This window comes from Hibiscus syriacus, unplaced genomic scaffold (genome assembly GCF_006381635.1).
Source record: "Hibiscus syriacus cultivar Baekdansim isolate YM2019G1 unplaced genomic scaffold, ASM638163v2 tig00110777_pilon, whole genome shotgun sequence".
NCBI lineage: Eukaryota > Viridiplantae > Streptophyta > Magnoliopsida > Malvales > Malvaceae > Hibiscus > Hibiscus syriacus.
Window position 1 is genome coordinate 2,356,435 of NW_024062858.1, and position 21,349 is coordinate 2,377,783.

Genomic DNA, 21,349 nt, shown 5'->3' on the forward strand with positions numbered 1-21,349 from the left:
ATACATAAGTAAAATGTTCAAAACATGATTTAACCATAAAACACAATATAGCATGTCCTTTTCTTAACTCATACTTGCTAATTATACTAAATTTACTACACATACATTATACACACCACCTTATGGATTTTACATATTACACTTCTAATAATCATGTTAAATCACAACACATACACGATATGCTTATCAAATACACAATATGGTTAAGGAATTGTTATAAGTACTTGAAGTATCGAGTTCGAAATATCACGTATGTAGGGGTATATGAACGCTTAGTATTAAAAATCTTTGAACAAATAATACTTTATATTCAACCAAACTAATTAAAAAATACGCATCTACTTGCATCATGGAGTATATCATAACAGAGACCTTATATATATATTTGAAGTTTTAGACTTGTAGTCGAATTAGTAAGCTGTAACTCATATGCGCCGCAGTGAAAGTAGAGGACAGCTCAGAGCTTCAGCCGTTGTTTTCCTCTTTCTATTTAACTCTTCTTACAACTCATCCATATCCTCTCTCATTTCTTTTCTAATTTCTCTCTTCATTGTCGGCAAAATCAAGAGCAATGGGATACGACAGGATCCGACCATCGGAATCAGGGCATGGAGAACTCACAGCTAAAAACAATAAGAAAAACGTTGTCATCATTCCTGTTGTTGCTTTGACTATGATCATTGTATCGGCTGTCTGTGCCGGGGTCGTAGTTGTGCTCCGTGAAGGTGGCGGCGCCCCAGTTGGCACCTCAATCCGCCGTAAACTAACTCAAGCTATTTCCAGGACGTGCGGCAAAACTCGGTTCCGAAAACTCTCTGTAACTAGTTCCTCCAATTCCCTGGCTCGCATGCTGCAAGTGAGCAGGACCTTGTTCACATCTCCTTCAATGTGACACTGCAGAGCTTCAACAGGGCTCTTTATACGACATCGTTCGTCTCCGTTACACAGATGGATCCACGTGTACGGTCCGCGTACGACGACTGCCTCGAGCTTTTGGAAGATTCTGTCGACGCCCTCTCTCGTTCACTCTCCTCCGTCGTTCCTTCTCAGAAAGGTCATGGTAAAGGCGGGTCCACTCAAGACGTAATGACGTGGCTTAGCGCGGCGTTGACGAACCAGGACACGTGTACGGAGGGGTTTGAGGGATTGAGCGGGGCGGTGAGGGACCAAATGACAGTCAAATTGGCGGACTTGTTGGAGCTCGTGAGTAACTGTTTGTCGATATTCGCGGCGAGCGGCGGAGTGCCGACGCAGAACAGGAGGTTGCTGACGTCGAATGATGTTGTGTCGGCAGAAAATACGGACGAGCGGCATTTCCCAAAATGGCTGAGGAGGGAAGAAAGGGCGATGCTGGACACTCCCGTGACGGCCATCTGGGCCGACATAATCGTTTCAAAAGACGGAAACGGCACCGTTAACACAATTACCGAGGCGATTAAAAAGGCACCGGAGCATAGTACTCGCCGGATCATCATTTACGTGAAGGCGGGCAGGTAAAATCACTTATCTTTTCAATATTAAAACGTATCTATTATTTAATTTTTATTTTAGTTACTCAATTATTTTTTTATATTCGTTTATTTATTTATCTTTATTTATATCATAATTATTTATATTTGAAATAAATAAATATTTTGTTTTATTTGAAAATACTAAATGCCTATGTTTTAAATCAAATAATTTAAAATAATATTTTATATTCTAAAAATAATATTAAACTAGTCTAAGTGTATTTAGATGCATGCCGGTACGAAGTGGCTAATCTAAAGGTGGGAAGGAAGAAAATAAACTTGATGTTTATAGAATTATAGGCGAGGGGAAGGGTAAAACTGTAATTACATGTGGAAAAAGTGTATTCGACAACATCACTACATTCCACACTGCTGTCTTCGGTAACTTCAATTCACCACTTATATATATATATATTATTCTATTGTGTATTTCATTTATCCGTTTTAATTAGGCAAGTAAAATATTAATTTTATTAATCTATATCAAACTAAAAATATATATCAAAGATCGGATATATTTGTCACAAAAATTAAAAATACTATCATATATAAAAATAAGTATAGGTAAATTTAGATTACTTTTTGGTTTGATTTAAACTTGATTCATATATTTTATCATTTTATTTTTTTCTCGATTCGATATGAATATTATATCTTTTCCTTTTTCACTTGGTCCGATTCGAATTTAAAGACTTGAAGTTTGATTAGATTTTTTTAGATAAAAACTTACATTATTTGACTCTATTTGATATGATATATATATATATATATATATATATATATAATTACATTTTTATTAGGTAAAATAGAGATCTCATAGGGAAAAAAAGCAAGGATATTATTGAAATTATATATCTTTAAAGGTAAAGTACATAAATAGTCCATCAACTATAGGATATTGCTTTGTTGAATCTTCAACTTTCAAAAGTTATAAAATGATCTCCAACTATAGGGAGTTTCTTTGTTGAATCTCTCGACTATTAAAAGTTATAACATGGTCACCCGACTATTAATTACGTTCTAAACTCGTCTTTTTCCGTTAAAAAATAATGGTCGCTTGAGTCGGGCGTTAACATTCTGACTGATATACGATAGTCGTTTGAGATTATGATATCATATTTTATCATATCTCAATTGGCAGGTTAACGTCCAATTCATACTGCCGTCAATTATTTAACAGAAAATGATGTGCTTGGAATATAATGAATACTCAGATGAATAGTTGAGAGACTCAACAAAGCAACTTCGTATAATCAGATGATATTTTGTAACTTTTAATAATTGTGGGATTCAATAGAGCAATATCTTATAGTAAGTGACCATTTTTGTACTTTATCATATCTTTAAATATATTAAAAATTAAAATTAAATTAAAACACATATTATTCCTTTAACGTTCCTTATAAAATTTAGAAAGGGCGTAAATAGATTATGATATTAAGCAACACCTTTGTGCCGATCTTAAAAGTACGGACTTTAGTCAAATATTATTTTCAACGCACTTGCTCCTTTCGTTATCCAGTTACGTGCAAAATCATGTGTATATGTAAACCGAAACTGGATTTGTCATTACAAGTCTACAATCTAAAGCTAAAAGTGCAGAAATTATTGGAGGTGGGTCACATTGTCTCGCGGTGTTGTCTCCCGTAGTAAAGAATTAACACATAATTTTATGTTAGTACAGACTTATTTATAAAATTTTAAGATAATATCATTTTTTAAATTTTAGGGATAAAAATAGAATTTTAACAGAAAATATAAAAAAATATCTAAAATATATATAAATTTAAAAATTTTAAGGGGCGATTGCCCCTCTTGATGGATCCTTACCCGTGGCTTCTCTTGTTAGTATAATTAATATGGTCATATAGTCATATGGTCCTTGATCGATCATCAAGGCCCCAACACGTACAACATTGGTTGTTTCACCTTCTTTTCTTCTCATTCTTTTCAGCTGCAACCGGTGCTGTTTTATCGCAAGAGACATAACATTCCAGAACTGGGCTGGACCAGCCAAGCACCAGGCAGTGGCTCTACGTATCGGCGCGGACCATGCCGTGGTATACAGATGCAACATCATCGGCTACCAAGACACCTTGTACGTTCACTCCAATCGCCAATTCTACCGTGAATGTGACATTTACGGCACCGTCGATTTCATTTTCGGTAATGCCGGCGTGGTTTTCCAGAATTGTAGCATTTATGCTCGGAAGCCAATGCCACTACAGAAGAACACCATCACCGCACAAAACCGAAAGGACCCGAATCAGAATATAGGCATATCGATCCACGCATGCCGAATCCTACCGACACCGGATCTAGCAGCAGCGAAGGGTAGCTTCCAAACATACCTAGGCCGTCCATGGAAGTTGTACTCTACAGCTGTATTCATGTTATCATATATCAGTGACCACATTCACAGTAGAGGATGGCTGGAGTGGAATGCTGCATTTGCGTTGGATACACTACATTATGGTGAATACATATTAATAATAAAAATATAATTTTTTTAAAATATATGAAAACTTAAAATTATAAGAAAATGACTGCATTCGCGGGTCAGCTCAATCCATCCCTGATAGTAGGGCAAGGGTTTAGAGAACATATGGCTTGTTTCAGCCCTGGGTCCATTGGAGACCATATCATTGAATTCAGCCACTAAGTGATTACCAGCAGCTTGTGGTAACGGATAAAGTTGCATTAAAGTAGGATACGTTGGATCAAATAAAGATGCAAGTTTCTCAATTGACAGGCTAAACACCCTGTGCGCAAAAGCCAGCTGTGGTGGAATAATATGTTACAATAATATTAACTTATTTTATGTAATTTTAATCTTTACCGGTCATGGATAATGTGTTACAATAATATTATTCCCATCACAAACAATAGAACAAATAATGCCTTTTTACCTTCTATCATCAACCCTAATTGTTCTGAATCGCCGATTCCATCCTAACCACAAAGCTGGGGAATGTAAGTGCTATTTCCCTGCAACACATAACCCACCTCCGAGATTAGTATCATAAACAATTGATTTAATACTCAACGATCATTTTAGTCACTTCTTAATCAAGAAAATTTTATTATGATCAACTTCATCCTCACATGTTCGATTCGTTTATATAATCACATTGTCATCCAACAAATATAAGATTCGAATCTTAATAATTGTAATAATCATGAAACCAGAGAAAATTGTTTAAAAGTATAACGCCAAAAAATGTCTCTAACATTTAATTAAATAGTTACTTTGGTTTTTATTCTTTTTCTTGAAGTATATTGGCCCCACAAAATTTTATTGTTAGGCAACAAATGATTAACACTCCAAAATGTGTCTTTTTGCCATAAAATGAACTATTTGGGGTCAAAATATTCCAAGAGAAAGAATAAGGATCAAAGTGATTATTTATTCAAATATTAGGAGCTTTTTTATCTTAAAATGAAACATTGAGAACCAAAATATTCCAAAAAATAGGTGTCAAAATGACTGTTTAATCCGACACTATGCCTTGGTTAAACACTTGTTACTCACCTCAAGTATGGGAGTGTCATGTTCTTCAATACAGATGGATACTTTGACACAAATTCCTTCCACTCATGTGGATCAATTTTTCCATCACCTTTTGCGTTTGCTTCACTAAATGTCTGAGGGGGAAAATAGATTCACAAAGTGAATCTTTGAATATGAATGAAGACGATAATTGTTGACATGAAGTTAGAGTTATTTGCATGCACCTTATCCACAATGTTCTCAATAAAATCCTCTGAAAGAAGCAGATCTGATTCATGCAGAATTGCCACAACCATCTCCTTTAACTGCGAGTTGATGAATACATATTAACTAAGATCCTCATTAAAACAATTACTCTCATAAAAACTTCTTAATTATGTACCAAGAATCATATATATCGTACATATTTAAGATTTAGGATTTAAGGTTTAGAGTTTTGTAATAAACCAACCTCCTCACGTTCGATAAAACCAGTTTGTCTTAGATCATAAATCCTAAAAGCAACTGCAGAAAAAATTGTCTCAAGTTACAACATATTGCTTTGAGCATCACATTTGAAGGCATGTAACAAGAAAGAAAGAATCATCATTTTCTCATTCATCATCTAGAAAGGCATAATGTCATAGAAACCCTAATTTTTTTTATTAAAGTCACTTTGACCCCTATTCTTTTTTTTTAATATTTTGACCCTCAACGTTTCAATTTAGGGCATAAAAGCCCATAAATGGATGAAAACCTTTAGTTAACAAACGGTTAACGCTATAAAATATAAACATTTTTAACTAATAAAACGAAACGTTAAGGTCAAAATACTCCAGAAAAATAAGAATAAGTGTCAAACTAACTATTTGGTCAAACATTAGGACATTTTGTACTAAAATGAAACGTTGAGATCAAAATACTTCAAAAAAAAAAAGAGTAGAGACTAAAATGACCATTTTAATTAACATTATGAGTTAATTTTAGCATTATGCCTCCAGGAAAAAAAACCTAATTACATGAAATTTTGTCATCCAAGGGTGTGTTGGGGTGAAAGACACCCAATGCTCGGACAAACTCCCCAAACTCGATAACCCCATTATGTTTGGCATCAAATAAATAAAAAATCTGCAAACTCATAAAAAAGTAGTTAGAAAGATGGAACAATAATGCCGCAGATAAAGAAATGTTTTGCTGCAATGATTTGGTATCAAGAAAATTCCTGCAGTATCAGTTACAAGTTACTTATGCATTACACTTATTCTTTCTCATTGAGATAATTATGTTCAACATCCATCTTCAATTCATATCCAAACATGAGTCGGTTATATAACCTTTTAGGCGTAATGTTAAAAAATACATCTAATGTTTGACTAAATAATCACTTTGACCCCTTTTTCTTTTGGAGTATTTGGCCTCAACGTTTTATTTTGGAGAAAAAAGTCTCTCTATGGATGAAATTATTAGTTAATAAACAGTTAACGCTCTAAAAATAGGTCTTTTTATCCTAAAATAAAATGTTGAGGGTCAAAATGCTCCAGAAAAAAATAAGGGCCAAAGTGATTTATTGGTCAAACTGTAGGGATTTTTTCCTATAATGAAATGTTGAGGGCCAAAATACTCCAGAAAAGGAATATGAACTAAAATAATATTTTATTAGACGTTGGAGGACTAATTTTAGTATCATGCAAACCTTTTAGGACCCTTCAAATATATAAATAAACTTTTAAATGAAAGAAAAGAACCTCATATCAAACACTTTTAAACCTAACATGAATATGGATATAACATAACTTTTCAGAAAATTAATAAAGTTAGGTGACCTAATAGAAACAATGTTAGAGTTAAAACTGCACACCTTGTCTGAAAAAATATTCCTATGATTTTGGTCCTTGAAAAGGGCCAGCTGGAATTCTTCCTGTTCATACAAAAAATCATAGGATTTATCAAAACATCACTTGATTTGGACATTGTAAAGCAATTAATGTACCTTGTTAATAAGGCCATCTGCAATTATTGAATTGCTTAATTTCTTGTAGAGCTCATACAAGGCCTCTACTTCACTAACCGTAACTGCAAAGAAGCAACAATGTTGGCGAAAAAAAAATAAGCTATAAAGGAAATGTAATTGGCAACAGGGACAGACGCAGCATTTTATATTAGAGAAATATCTAAAAATATGTGAATTTGAGATTTTTAGGGACGATTGCCTTCCCCGCACCCTTCGGTCAATCCCTAGTTGGCAAGCTAGACAATAAAATTGTTACTCACAAGGTGTTTGAGCAGCTAGAAGAGTTGGGTCTTCATTGGAAAGTACTTGTTTGCTTCTCTTTGAGCTTATACACCCCATCACAACAACTAGTGTAATTCAACTATAAAATTTACTGATTAATCTGCTACACAAGCTTCACCTGTCAATATAATATGTTCAAAATTCATCAACAATAGTAACCCAAATTTTAAAATTTTGTTTATAATTCTATATGCATTAATAATTTCAAAAGATAAATTTTTAGCATCTTACTATTCACTCATGACCAAAACCTTATTCAACAAGGATAGATTTGATATACTTTAATAAGATCCTTTTGGAAGATAAATAATGATGATGGAAGACCTTATTCCACAAAGCTAAGATTATATTAAAAAATTTACTAGTTCGATAAATAAGGATTTTTCTTTGTTTGAAAAGGAATATTTAATCAGTTTTAATCAAAAAATATATTTAACCAGTTATTTTATGGGACAAAAAATATTTTTGAAAAAAATATTTAACCAGTTTTAAACAATTTATGAAAAAAATATTTTTTGAAATTGAAAAAATATAAAATATTTGAGGTTGCAATTATTATTATTATTATTATTATTTGTTAATTAGATTTATAAAAATGAACTAAAGGATTATTTTGTAACAAGGATCAAAATTGAAGCTCAAAATACTTTATTTAATTCTTTTAAGAAGATGAACCAAAATTTAATTCGAAAACTAAGGAGAAAGTGAGCGTTAGACTAATTTACAATTTATGATGTGCATTTAGTTATCTTATAGTGTACTCATGTATGTAGGTTCGTAAACTAAAAATCAAATTAAACGAGAATTCATTGAATGACATCAATGGTTAAAGAGAGTGTCATTTTCCTTTGAGGTCTCGGATTGTCAATGTCTGAGAAAGATTATGAACAAATATGATCTTGTAATCATCACAGATTAATATAAAAAATCAAACTAGAAGTAAGCTCGACAAGTCGAATATTTCTACAAAATTAGATTAAAAGTCTTTAAATAAATTATTATATTAAATAGAAATAAAAAATCAAACTAGAAGAACATGATAAAACAACGACAACGACAATAAAAAGATGGTTACGAAAAAATCAAACGTTTTATTTATTAAAAGCGATTACGAGTCTAGCAATTCAATCTAACCAAGAAAGAGGTGAGAAAACCCCTAAAAAGAACATGATAATCGAGAGAAGAAGAGACGAGCGACTCACCTGTTGGGAGTACCTTGTTTATTTTTTCTTTATGTTAAAGTGATCAAATGTTGGCTTTCGGTTGTATCTTCATTTAAAGTGTTCATATAGCCTACGTACAGCTTTTCCATCTATACTGATATGAATAACATACCCACCAATTTCAGTATTATTAGTTTTAAAAATTATTTAATATATAAATTTGTTAGGTGATCTTAGTGATAAATTGTTTTCTTTAGAAGTCCTAAGTTCGAGAAATTATATCTACAGAGTGTATATGTTATTAATTGATTAAGAAAATTTTAAACATATATTATCTTGTAATTAGTGGTAGAATAATAAGATAATCAAATAAATGTAAATAAAACATAAATGTCTTTATACTCCTATTATTCATTAACTTATTGTTAAGGTATTTATTGCTAGCTTTTATTTATGACTTTCTCCTCGTCTTTATCGCCTACTCTCTATAGCCTTCATTTTTCTCATTCAATTTCATGTTTTCTTCCTCACCCTCCTTGCCCTTCTTTCATTTTGCCATAATTACACGCAGACATAGATAGATCGAAGGGACGGGTAAGGCGGTCACCTCTCTAAAATTTTAAATTGTTATATATTTTATAATTTTTTTAATAATCTTTATAATTAACATCTCTCCTAAAATTTTAAATATTTATATCTCTAACAAAAACGTGTACGTTCATCCTCGCATACAACAACTAGGAGGGATTGAGGACGCGTGGATTTTTGCGTCAATTGGGCCTGGATATATGGGTCGCATGCATTTGATGAATGGGTTAGGTGATCCAGTGGGTCTGTAGATTTGATCAATGATCAAATGTAGCTAATCACGTCAGCCGAGAGATTTGAAGCCTATAGTGAACAAGGATCTCTTTCAAATTTTATGACGTCAACATGGCAAGAGGTGAAGCATGAAACCAACAATGATGGTTATTTCCATACTTCAATTCAAGGATGAACATAGGACAGTACAGTCGTCCTTCTTTAAAATTTCAAATTTCTATATATTTTAAATATTTTCTTTATATTTTCAATGATAATTATTTTTGTCCCTTTAAAATTGGTCGAAACAACAAAGTTAGAATAATGAAGTAGGTCAAATTGGGTTAACCTATAAGTCAATTCAGGTCGATTAAACTCTACAAAGTGAACTGAATCGAGCTCAACCGAGTTAAAATAATGAAGGAGGTCACATTAGGTTAAAGGGTTGAACCGGTTGCCGATTAAGTCAACGGCTACGTAGAAATTAAAAAAAATCATATATTAGAAGACTGATTTTGATCGATTCATCTTGATTATTCCCCAAGCTTAATGGGTGTTTATCCCAAGTAAACGAGTACACAATAAGGAAAGTTCGCCCTAACTAATACATAATTATAATCCATGAAACAAAGGCTAATCATATTCTAACAAGGTCAATATCAAAGTCAATCATCAATTGTTGACCATCATTGACCGGCACGCGTGACCACCGTTCCAACATGCGGAGGAGCGTGAGCCTCCATTACGGCATGAGGAAGCTGCTTAAGGCCATCTCTTCTTTACCCCCATACAGTAGAGCACGTAAAAGTTGCATGGTTCCGTTATGGACATAACGTGCTTATCCAGCCAGCCTATTTGTGTTAATGTTCATATCATTTGCAAATAGAAAGCTGGGGAGAAAATATGCTTATTACACAAATCTGAAATCTTCCATGCGTACCAGGAAGGGATGGCAGATGCAGGCAGACACACAGCTGAAAGGGTTCAAAACAAATTAAGAAAAGGGTTATCGCCTTATCGGTATCGATTGTGTCAACTACATAAGTTTGGAATGCCCACACCGGCATCTGGATTCTGTTGTTCCTTCCATACCATCCCTGTAACCCTCAGTTTTAGCTCCTTCCTATACCCGCCGGAGAAGAAAAGTGCATACGTTGGATGATTAGACCATCATGGCTGTCCCCAACTTTCCTGTGACTATCATGGATGCTACGTGGGGTACCTTCAAATATAAGTTTTCGACCATTTGCTCAAACCTCGAGGCTGTAGCTATAGTTTCTAGCTTCCATCTCATCACCCATGAAACGAGAAATGTCATGTAGACGGGCTATGCCAAGCTGGAAGGATTCAAAGTGAAGACAAAAATACTGACCAAAGCAATGGAAGACCTGAAAAAAGAGTAGATAATAAATCGACAGATGAGACTCTCAGTAAAGGATTCTGTTTCTAGGAGGAAAAAGATGCCATTTTCTGTTTTTGTTTTCTCATCGTGACAGAAAGTAGTGTATTTTCTTCAGCTTGTTTCAATGTGCGCTCAATTGTATCATACCATCCCCGAAATAACTTATTGGAACAAGGCATGGCTGAAAGATAGGGCAGTTCTCATTGTTTTAAAAACACACTGGTGACCTTTGAAAGATAATAAATGCTATTTAAGAAATATAGAACTTACTGTTAGCATCCAAGTAGCATTTTCAACTTCACGGGGATTGGACTTAACATAGCGACGGTTAAACGTGCAGCCAGTATGCATGTCCATCTTGTGGTCATCCCTCAGATGGGCAACCAGGAAAGGTATATCCCGACAACAGAGCATTCCGATCCAGCTTATGGGCAATTGAATGGTCGGTAGTTGCAAACCGCCTCGTGTTTGAGTTTGTTATAATAGGGGAAATTTTCTGGGCATCCCAAGTCGTAGTATTTGAAAGGCAAATCAAGGACCTCTGCCACCTTCTCCAATGCTAAACATCTAATGTCACCGAGTTCCTGTCTACAAGTGGGGCACCGGTGGTGTACTCTTGTCTTACAGGCAGAACAAATTGTATGTCCATTGTGGCACTGCAAAATGCTAGAGTTAAAGCAACTGATTTATCCTGTATGGATTTACAAATATTATCCTTGTTATCTAATCACCAAATCTCTCCAATATAAAACCTGGTAAACAATCTCAACTCTCAACTTGCTAAAGAATGACAACGAACAACCTAACATCCTTACCAATCTGGAAACTTGCAATCCATCATGGCTGCCTATGTCGATGTTTTCAGGGAAAAGATTAAAACACTATCCCAAGTTTTCCCGAGAACTCGAATCAAGTGCATTAATAATCGGGTTACTACACCGCCAAAATAGGGCATTAACATTCCAATATCAGAGATTCTTCACCTCCATCAAAATCAGAACATAGAAGGTAATCTGACAATATATAAAAGCCAAAGACTTGATCCTTCTACCAAGTGACAAGCAAGATCAATATGACAATGGATAAATCCAGCTTAAGTAATAATGGTTTATCCTTCATCTTCTCTCTCTAGGCATCAAAACAAGTCAAATTTCAATTTTAATAACCATACTAAAAATAAGTTCATAACATTACTGAAGAAAATACGTAAAAGAAATTGCAAAATTCGGGTTAAAATGAAAAGGACAAATAGCATAAACAAACGGTTCCCATAACATTTTTTCCTTCAAAAATTTGCTTAAGAAAAATCTAAACCAACCATGAAATAATCTCAAACCCATTTCCCACAGCAGTGTAAAAATCATTGAAACCAATGGAGCAATAAAGTTGGACAACACCAAACAAAAACATCAAAATTAATAACAAGAAAAAACCCAAAATTTTGATACAAAATATGATTAAAATGGAAAAGAGAAGAGACCTGATGGATAGGGGGTACATAGAATTGGTGCAAACAGGGCATTCTAACAATTCACGGACGCTGGTAGCGGTGGCTGTGGTGGTGGTGGAATTAGCATTGGCGTTGTGGGTGGGCTTAGACGATGAGAATTGATGGCGGGGGTGTTGTAGATCCTCATTCGATCCATTTGTGGTGGACACACACTCAATGTTATCCAACTCCATTTTCATATGATTACAATAATCTCAGGGCTTTTTTGTTTGAAACAGACCCTAATCACCCAGAAACTATTACACATATCATAACAAATATTCTTCTTCTTCGTCTCACTTTAATATTATTATATTAATGATTAGAGAAATGGGAGAGAATAGTGGATTCCAAAGCAGTCTATTCTCTCTTGTTAAAAGGAGGTTCTTTGCTTCTTCCTTTTATATGTATATTTCTCTATTTTGGTATTGTAACAGTAACACATCTCTCATCTTACTGTTGGATTGGATTATTCTTTTTAATAATTTTATTTAACTTAATAAAGTGTCATTATCTTATAAAAGAATATAAATTAAACAACTTTAAAAAAGTCAAGATATGAATTTAAATACTCTTTTAATGTGTTAAATTTAAACAATTATGTTTGTAATGTGTATAAACCTATATTATCTAATAATCATTGAAAATTGTTCATAAAAAACCTATGTTCTTTACTTAATCAGTAAATTAAGTTAAATATTAATTTTAATGTTATTTAAAAAAGCTTTCGTTTCTCCAACTCAATATAATTTCCATTATTTTTATGTGATCGAATTTAAATATAATTTTTAATAAAATATTAATATATTTTTAACTTGACTCCTTGACTAAACCCATGTCTGTACAAAAAGTCTTGGGTTCTAGTCTCAACTCTCCTTAGTTGTTTAACTTGTGGCAATAATTTGAATAAAGTTATTAAAAAATAATATGAATTTTGATGATAAATAAAAAAATATAAAAAAAATAATAAATTAATGACTAATAATATAAATCATTTTAAATGAAAGGTGCTCATTTTTAAAAAGTATGGTGTTGTAACACCATATCAAACATGCTTGCCTTTGAAGAAACAAATAATAGTCCCATAATTCCAATCAAAATAATCCTCTATTAATTGTCTACTAAGTATCAACAAGTGATGTAGACAGGTTAAACCAACCGCAAACATGGATTTATAACGAGATTAAATAATAACCAAAATTTGAACATAATGAACAAAAATTAAACGAAAGGGATGAAAAAAAAAAGTTTTGATTTTTGGTATGAAAAGCATATCATAATAACTAGTGGTTATACTCTAATATTCATTGTTCATCAAACTAATGCCACATCAAACAAGGTTGAATTAAAACCCCATATATATATCTTAAAAATTGAAGTGTGTGCATGTCAAATGAATCATCTGTAGGAATTATTATGTACATTGTACAATTTATGTTTACATCATCGTAATCACATGCTGGCAACAACTGAAGGAATAAGCTCCGTTTCCGCCTCACCCTCTGCCTGCTCCTTATCAATTGTCTGCAGCAACACCAACACCACAGTTTTCAATTTACTTGCACATTACTCAACTAAAATGCAAAATTCATACGCACCTTCAACTCATTCGGTTTTTGTTGCGAAAGGTAACCGTCGAATGCACCTTTACCGTAAAGAATCTTTGCTACACTTCCAATGGATTCCTCATCAACTACTACTGCATCTATTATATCATCACCGCTTCTAACATCCGGTATCTGCATGCACAGGTTTAAGAATCTCCATGGTGAATCTAAAAGCATTTGGTCTAAAACAATGAAGTAACCGAAGAGTCACCCCATTATGAAATCTTTTAGCTTTCAAACCAAATCTAATCAAAACCAATCAGTTAGCTGGACTTCCAAGTATGATGAAATAATGCTCAGTCCTACATGAAAGTATAAGAGCAGACTCATATATTCTACTGGGTTGGTTAACAAGGCAAAGAAGTTCGACATAGGGTCGGTGCTCGATTGGAGAGAGAAAGAGGCCATTCAACAAAATTATGGTCCCACCAGAGTGGGGCCATAGAGGGCTGAACTGGAATGGTCCTTCAATTCAAAGGACTAGTAACGGTAGAGCCGAAGTCCATATAAGGTTAAAACATGCCAATGATGATAGTTCTACCCATCCAACGAACGTTTCTCATGATGGTAAGGTCCGTAGCGAGAGAATAGTACGAAATAGCATACCTCATACATGGCATCCATCAAGATATTCTCCAAGATAGATCTTAAGCCTCGGGCTCCCGTATTTTTAGTTATTGCTTTTCTGGCAATTGATTTCAAAGCATTTTCAGTAATATGCAGTTTGACCTGAGGTAATGAAGAGCAAAGTGAAATCAATTGCAGTGCAAAGTTACATGCAAATTAAATATAGGAACTGGAATTTCAAAATTAGGGTGATATGAAGAACTTACCCCATTCATTTGGAACATCTTTTTGTATTGCTTTCCCAGGGCATTTTTTGGCTCTGTCAGAACCTAAAGGAGAATTGGTGCCAGTAAGCACATCACATGTAAAGCTAATTGAACAATCGCATCACTATTCAGTAGTACAAGTAAGCCATTTAAAAAAAACAATACAAGCACCTTTGAAGAAACATTACACAGACCATGAATCTTCAATTCCATTTTTTTCAAAACATGTCTGAGACAACGATAAGACATGTATACTTTTTGTTCAAGAAACTTTGTAAAAAATTCAAAATTATGACTGCAATAGTATGATCGACCAATTCCTTCAGTTCTTCATTATCCCATAATAACCAAGTAAGAATATACTTTAGAGGCTAAAGAGCAAAAAAAAAACAGCATAAAACATTCACCTGAACAAGTTGTTTTTCAGTTAGAGCCAACAAACTCACAAGAACGGGGAATCGTCCAACAAATTCTGGTATCAAACCATATGCGATGAGATCGCTACTTTCAACCTGTAAAAACAGAAGTGGTTCATATAGGATGAGAATCTAAAATTTAGCTTCATAGCTGTATCAATTAATATCACCTCTAATGCTAAAAAGCACTTACAGTCTCCATTAAAGATGATGTCACAGCAGCATTTGTAACACCACCAGCTCTCATGTTTGCACGCACTTGGGCACCAAAACCAATGGAAGAGTCTTGACGTCTGAAATGCATTCAAGAAATTTTCATCAATGTTAGGAAAAATCTAGCAGTTCGTTAAAAGTTGTGGACCCTAAAATTGAAAATTTTCACATGGAATTCACCTTTCTGAGATTGTTTTGTCCATGTCGATAAAGGCACCCCCACATATGAAGAGTATATCCTTTGTGTCAATCTGTTAAGAGTAAAAAAAATATCAAAACAAAACAATAAAAAAGTGATCACAAATAGAGGGTGAAATGAGCACGAAATTGCATGGCCCATAAAATATCAGACAGACATTGCCATGATAAAGTCCTGATCAATTCTTGGAAAACAAACAGCAATATGGATATCTTATACATGTGGTATGCATATTAAATAACATAAATAAGTCCATCTAGTTCTGTTACAACTCTGAGTATGCATACCTGAATATTTTCACCCCTAGGATGCTTTCTAGCTCCCTTTTCAGGAACATTAACAATCTGGATCAACAAAAAAAGCTCCATGAATCACGATGGTGAATCACTAATTAAATCAACAACCTGATCAAATACTAACTGCAATTGAAGATTAGTTGGCTTATGAAATCATGACAATTTGCAAGTTCATCTTATATGGAGCCGATCTACAACCAAAGGAAGCAATCATAAAATCTGGTGCCACAGCTTCAAATTGCCATTTACAATAAAATATTTCCGCATTTAGTAAACCATGCACTTACAGTTCCTTCTAGCATCTTTAGCAATGCCTGCTGAACACCCTCCCCAGAAACATCCCTGCTAATATTAAGGCTCTCAGCCTGCATTGCAAGAAGTAAGAGATGAATCAAGAGCAATAAAAGGCAAATGAATTTTGCAAATATGATGGAACAAACCTTTTTAGTAATCTTATCAACTTCATCTAGATAAACAATGCCCTGCTGTGCAGCTGCTACATTATAATCAGCAACCTGGAAAAGAAAAAAGTGTACAAAATTCAGAACAGGGTAATTAATCAAAAGAAGGCATAAGAGTACAACCTCAACAAATTTATCATGAAATAAAAGAAGTGAAACTTAGATCATTCTGGCATCAATGCACCTGGGTTTACTATAAAATTTTACTTTTACTAATGCTAATTTAAAGTGATCTATCAAATGCAAAGTTAAAGCTAACTTTGGCAAAGATACAGAATGCATGTCATTAAAATGTAATGTGGAATGAACAAATATTTGCACTTCAAAGCTCTTAATTCATGCAAAGTACATAAAGCTCTCGAAATTTACCACAAGGAGCTTGTATAATATAGATTCAACATCTTCACCTACATACCCTGCCTGCACATAGCATAAGAGCAACACTTAGTTCCACGCAACATGTATACTAATAACCAAATTTCAAACAAGGTGGTATAATAATGGTGAAATATATTTTTATAAACAGACAAGTTAAAATAAAAAGTGCTTAAAGGAAGATCTTTATGGCAGGAATAAGTAAAACAAGGAAGTAGCTGGAACTGGAAGAAACCATGCAACGAAGGGATTTGGCTCCACAGTTCATACTGGCTTACTGGTTTGGAGGTTCCCTTGACCAAAGTACATGGTAACCAAAATAAGCTAAAGAACAAGCAGGACAAGGTGAGATAGGCTGCTATAGTTCCAATTTCATGTACCTAAGCACTCCCTTATATCTTGGATGGCTATATTAAAACATCTTCTCAACAAGAATAGGCTTATCTCGAGGGAATGGACATATTCTATCATACACAGAAAACATGAAAGGAATCATTGTTCTTTGAATGTCAGTTTACCAAAAAAGTCTGGAAAGAGGTTCTTCAACTTTGTCAGCAGCTACACAAAGCAGTGGCAAACAGAATTTAAGTGGGCAGCTAGCAGATTGAAGCGGGAGGCTTTAATTTCCATTATCATGCATTTGGCTTGGAAAGCATGCATCTAAATAATCTGGAAGGAAAAAATAGGAGGCAAGTCAAGCCTAGGGAAAGCACTGAACTGGAGGTAATGGGAAGCATTAAGGAGATAGTGAGGACGAGACTTGCAAGTGCAAGAACAATGGTAGCTGATTCAATCAAAAAATGGTTGTACACAATGTGGGAGTTAGCACATTTAGTTCCAGTTACTAGAATGTAAATAGATTATTGGTTGATTTGTTACAGCAACAACCTTAAATAATCTGGTCGCAGGTGGACTGAAAATAGTACACTTGTAAAAGAATTGTGCTTCATAGATAATAAAATCAAATTTATCCACACCAAAAAGAAACGTATAGAAATACTAATTCACTCTTAGTTGTATTAATAAAATGCCAAAAAAGAATCTAAATTTAAATTTATGATTGTCTAAATAGCTAATGCATGGAAAAGAGACATCCCATGGAGGGGGACACTGAGCAAGAGCATCAAGCTTTGGTACTAAATACTGCTGCTCAGAGATCCTTGGCTTGGTGGCAGGGAAGCCAGTACAAGGAATGGGAGAACCCAGTTTACTTTCAATGTTAATATGCATCGAAGTAAAATAAAATGATGCGCTTTTAAATAAAAAAATCCTGAAAGGAAATTGAAAGAATAGAAAACAAAACAAAAATGCCATGATTTATGAAGGTTATTACACTTCTATTAACAGTAATAAGATGTTTAATGAACCACTAATTAAATGAAAGTGAAAATCACCAGAAAAGGAAAAGCAGGAAATTATCAAAAGACATTTAATTTCAACAATAAAGTGTCAGCAGCTTGCCTGAGTCAAGGTAGTTGCATCCGCAATAACAAAAGGAACATTCACAAAGCGAGCCAAGGTTTTGGCAAGTAATGTTTTCCCTGTCCTTGAAACAAAGTCAGAAGGTTATGCGAGACTGGTAATTGAAAAAAAATGAAATTATTACAATTCAAATAAATATTGAAATAATCTAAGATTACGCAGAATTGGCAGGAGTAAAGGGAAAAATAACAATTGTAGTAAAAGATAATGGCAAAACTGGAGGTCAACTAATATTCACACTTCATTTAAACGGATATATGAAAAAAGAGAGGAAACTTTGTGACAAATCTAAAAAAACTTACACAACCCAACCAAAGAAAACCTCATAGGGTGGAAACATAGAAGTAAATACTCATTTTTTAACACCAAATACGATGAAAAATTACCTGACCCTGTTGGCCCCATTAAAAGGATGTTACTTTTCTCCAGTTCCACTATATCATCTTCTAGTACATCTGCTATATTGCTACCTGAATCTCCTGCGGGCCTAGCATAGCAAGGAGACATATTAATAACTAATACTCTCCTTAAGATACACAAAAACACACAGCACATTCAAAGACATATTAATAACTAATACTCTCCTTTAGAAAGCTAACATTGCAATTCAAAGTATTTGTATTCACTAGACAATACAGTTATAACTACTGACTTTCACAACTTATCCAGGTATCTTCGATATGCTAAAAGTTCATGTGTATTGCTTCAAATATTTCCGTTTCTTTTCTCTTTTTTCAGGCATAGGAAAAGTCTTGTGTGTAATTATTAACTACATCAACCATCTGTCCCTATGAATTTACAATTGCAGCAATGAAAAAAAGGAAACAGCTGCATATCTCAAAGGCATTAAACTAACCGTTTCTGTAATGACTCGTAGTAGATTCTCATATAATGGTTGTAAACTGCCACTGAAAGAACCTGCATTCATGGCATAACATTAGACCAGAAAACTAATGTAGAAGTTACATCCTATGCAGCTTTAAGAACAGTGCTATTATTCAAAATTTACCACCTCATCAACCATAGGATAATTGCATACAATAACAGCTTAATACCAGGAGAAATAAAAGATGATGATATGAACAGAACTTCAAACCAATCAAATGCCAATAAATAACTAATCAATTAATGCAGTTTCTAGTTTCAAAGTACTTTGATTACTTTCAATAGAGCAAACCAATTCCCATTTACTGTTGAAAAGGAATAAAACAACAATAATAAAAATACAAACGGATAATCATCACCTTCTTTGCCCTCTCTTGTCCAATCACAAACTTATCCAATCCTTTACAAATTTCTTTGGGAGTCGGAAAATCATGCCCCACCTTAGATCCCCCCCAACAATCATCCTTTGAACCCGGCCCAAAGCCACCTCCAGAACCCGTAGCCGCCCCTCCTCCTCCACCACCACGACGGCCCAAATTCACCCCACTAACCCGAATAGCAATCCCATCTCCAGGTGGCTGCCAAACCTCGGGTGGGTCTCCATTAGAGCTCAAAACCGTAGAATTATTATAACTCAATCTCCCCCTCACTTGTCTATCGAAACCATTTTTTAAAGAGTGGGAATTCCTAGTAATTTCCAATAAACTAGAACCCTTTTGGAGGAATTGGGCGCGAAACGATAAGGGCTTGAAAGAAGTGAAGTGATAAGGAGCATTGACAAAGTAGTCATCCCATTTGGTACGGCTAGAGGAGGTAACCACGCGGCCATACAGCATATAACTTGATAGGAAGTGCCTGAATTGAGAGACCGTTAAAGAGGCTGTTTCGACGGAAGGTTTCGATCTAAGAGCAGCAGCAGCAGCCATGAGAAGAAGAAAGATAAAACAATTAAAAAGGAAAACTTGGGGTAGAAAAAGATGGCCAATTTCAAGGGTTCATAACAAGCTGATGGAGATTGAGGATTTGAGGGTTGAATTGAATTTGGGATTTTTGAGATTATCATGTAAGTGTTGAGGGTTTCTTTGTGTTCCAACAAGTAGTGGTAGATAAATCTGGAAGTGACGATGAAGAATTGAGGAGAAAAAACAAAACAATGAAAATATCTTGTTAATTACACAAAAGGACGGATGAGCATGGAGATATCTACTTACACATGGGGGGTAAAAGGGGTAATTCTCATATGGGAAACGACGACGTTATGCCGTGTATTAGTAGGAAGATGTATTGTGTTTATTGTTTAATACTATGAAATGTAACCATGTTCGGATAATGCAAGGAAATGGATAACATTGTCTGAAATTCAGTTGTTGTAATGTAAATAACATTTGTGTTTTTTTTTGTAATTGGGTTGAGATTGGATTGTCTTTAACTAAAATATGATAGTTGTTGAAGTAGATTTCTTTTAGTAATAATGACTTTAGAATTTGAATTTAAATATTTGATAAAAAAATATTATCATTTCTTTTAAATATTTATCGGTTATATAAAAGATAATTTGATTTGAATTTAATAGACGGAGCATAAATAATGATATATTAAAATACTATTAAAAGACGATGACACTCTTGAAATTTCAAATAATCATATAATTTAAATGTATTCCTAAAGTTGTGTAATTTTATATTTCTTAAATCTTTAATATATTTTTTAAAAAAAAGTTCATATCTCTCGACATAAAATTATATATTTATTCTTAAACACAAATTTTAGCATTAGGATAAAAAAAATTTAGTTTAGGGTGATTACAAGGGTAGTATTTGTTTATAATTTTTCTTCATTATTAATAATGCACGTACACTTTACGTATGTAATTACTCGAACTTAGGACTTCAAGATTGAAGTTTAAGAAAATGAAAAACAATATTAGAAAGAGGAAGGAGGTGCAACACTCAAAGAAAGATGCACCAAAAGCGTGCAAGTAATGAAAACAATAAAGCCAAATCAAAGCACAGCTAGTTAGTGATGGAAGAAATAAATTAAATAAAATAATTTGTCTTGAGAGAGTCCAACTTGGTTCCATGGTCTAGCGGTTAGGACATTGGACTCTGAATCCAGTAACCCGAGTTCAAATCTCGGTGGAACCTCTTTTTTTTTCCCATTTTCATTTTCTTCTCATGTTTCTTGTATGTAAATTGTCTCGTTTCTTCATTTTGCAAATTCAAACTCATGACTTTCGAGTTAGAACAAGAATCTTGGTTCTAACCAATGTGCAAAAAATCCAAATATGCCTGAAAATGATCATGTCATATAAATAATCCACTGTACAGACGACCATACTAGGACCAAGGGATGCCCTTCCGTGATCTGATCTCTAGTTTCTGGTTCACCACGGTGTGTATATATATATATATATATATATATATATATATATAT

At 34.0% G+C, this 21,349-nt stretch overlaps 2 protein-coding genes, 1 non-coding gene and 2 pseudogenes across 3 annotated transcripts; 2 read left to right on the forward strand and 3 right to left on the reverse strand.

Annotated features, from left to right (window-relative positions):
• Positions 1–571: 571 nt before the first annotated feature.
• Positions 572–4,015, forward strand: LOC120140020 (annotated as a pseudogene).
• A 420-nt stretch (positions 4,016–4,435) lies between these two features.
• LOC120140021 (calcineurin B-like protein 7) lies at positions 4,436–7,351 on the reverse strand. Its single transcript, XM_039155087.1, has 8 exons — positions 7,273–7,351; positions 6,992–7,074; positions 6,860–6,919; positions 6,021–6,129; positions 5,474–5,526; positions 5,247–5,327; positions 5,044–5,156; positions 4,436–4,499 (listed from the first exon to the last, which is right to left on the reverse strand). The coding sequence occupies exons 1-8, from the start codon at positions 7,349–7,351 to the stop codon at positions 4,436–4,438; spliced, it is 642 nt and encodes a 213-aa protein (XP_039011018.1).
• Positions 7,352–10,007: 2,656 nt separating this feature from the next.
• LOC120139937 lies at positions 10,008–12,343 on the reverse strand (annotated as a pseudogene).
• A 1,146-nt stretch (positions 12,344–13,489) lies between these two features.
• LOC120140042 (CLP protease regulatory subunit CLPX1, mitochondrial-like) lies at positions 13,490–20,002 on the reverse strand. Its single transcript, XM_039155102.1, has 15 exons — positions 19,276–20,002; positions 18,888–18,949; positions 18,418–18,518; positions 18,011–18,090; positions 16,544–16,594; positions 16,154–16,228; positions 16,001–16,078; positions 15,705–15,761; positions 15,399–15,469; positions 15,199–15,298; positions 14,997–15,101; positions 14,590–14,652; positions 14,363–14,485; positions 13,748–13,888; positions 13,490–13,673 (listed from the first exon to the last, which is right to left on the reverse strand). Exons 1-15 carry the CDS (start codon positions 19,840–19,842, stop codon positions 13,602–13,604), a joined length of 1,746 nt encoding a protein of 581 aa, XP_039011033.1. The 5' UTR covers positions 19,843–20,002; the 3' UTR covers positions 13,490–13,601.
• Positions 20,003–20,988: 986 nt separating this feature from the next.
• On the forward strand, positions 20,989–21,060 carry TRNAQ-CUG. Its single transcript has one exon. It is a non-coding gene; the product is annotated as a tRNA-Gln (tRNA).
• Positions 21,061–21,349: the final 289 nt, after the last annotated feature.

Excerpts from the sequence above, each read along its gene's own strand:
- LOC120140021 (XM_039155087.1), bottom strand. The coding sequence starts at position 7,351 with ATGGGGTGTATAAGCTCAAAGAGAAGCAAACAAGTACTTTCCAATGAA. Across the intron at positions 5,527-6,020 it reads CTTGGATGACAAAATTTCAT|TTGCTTTTAGGATTTATGAT; the intron begins GTAATTAGGTTT and ends TTTTTTCTGCAG. Across the intron at positions 5,328-5,473 it reads GTTTTATCGAACGTGAGGAG|TTAAAGGAGATGGTTGTGGC; the intron begins GTTGGTTTATTA and ends ATCAACTCGCAG.
- LOC120140042 (XM_039155102.1), bottom strand. The coding sequence starts at position 19,842 with ATGGCTGCTGCTGCTGCTCTTAGATCGAAACCTTCCGTCGAAACAGCC. Across the intron at positions 18,091-18,417 it reads AATGGGGCCAACAGGGTCAG|GGAAAACATTACTTGCCAAA; the intron begins GTAATTTTTCAT and ends TTTCAAGGACAG. Across the intron at positions 16,595-18,010 it reads ATGCAACTACCTTGACTCAG|GCAGGGTATGTAGGTGAAGA; the intron begins GCAAGCTGCTGA and ends TGCTATGTGCAG.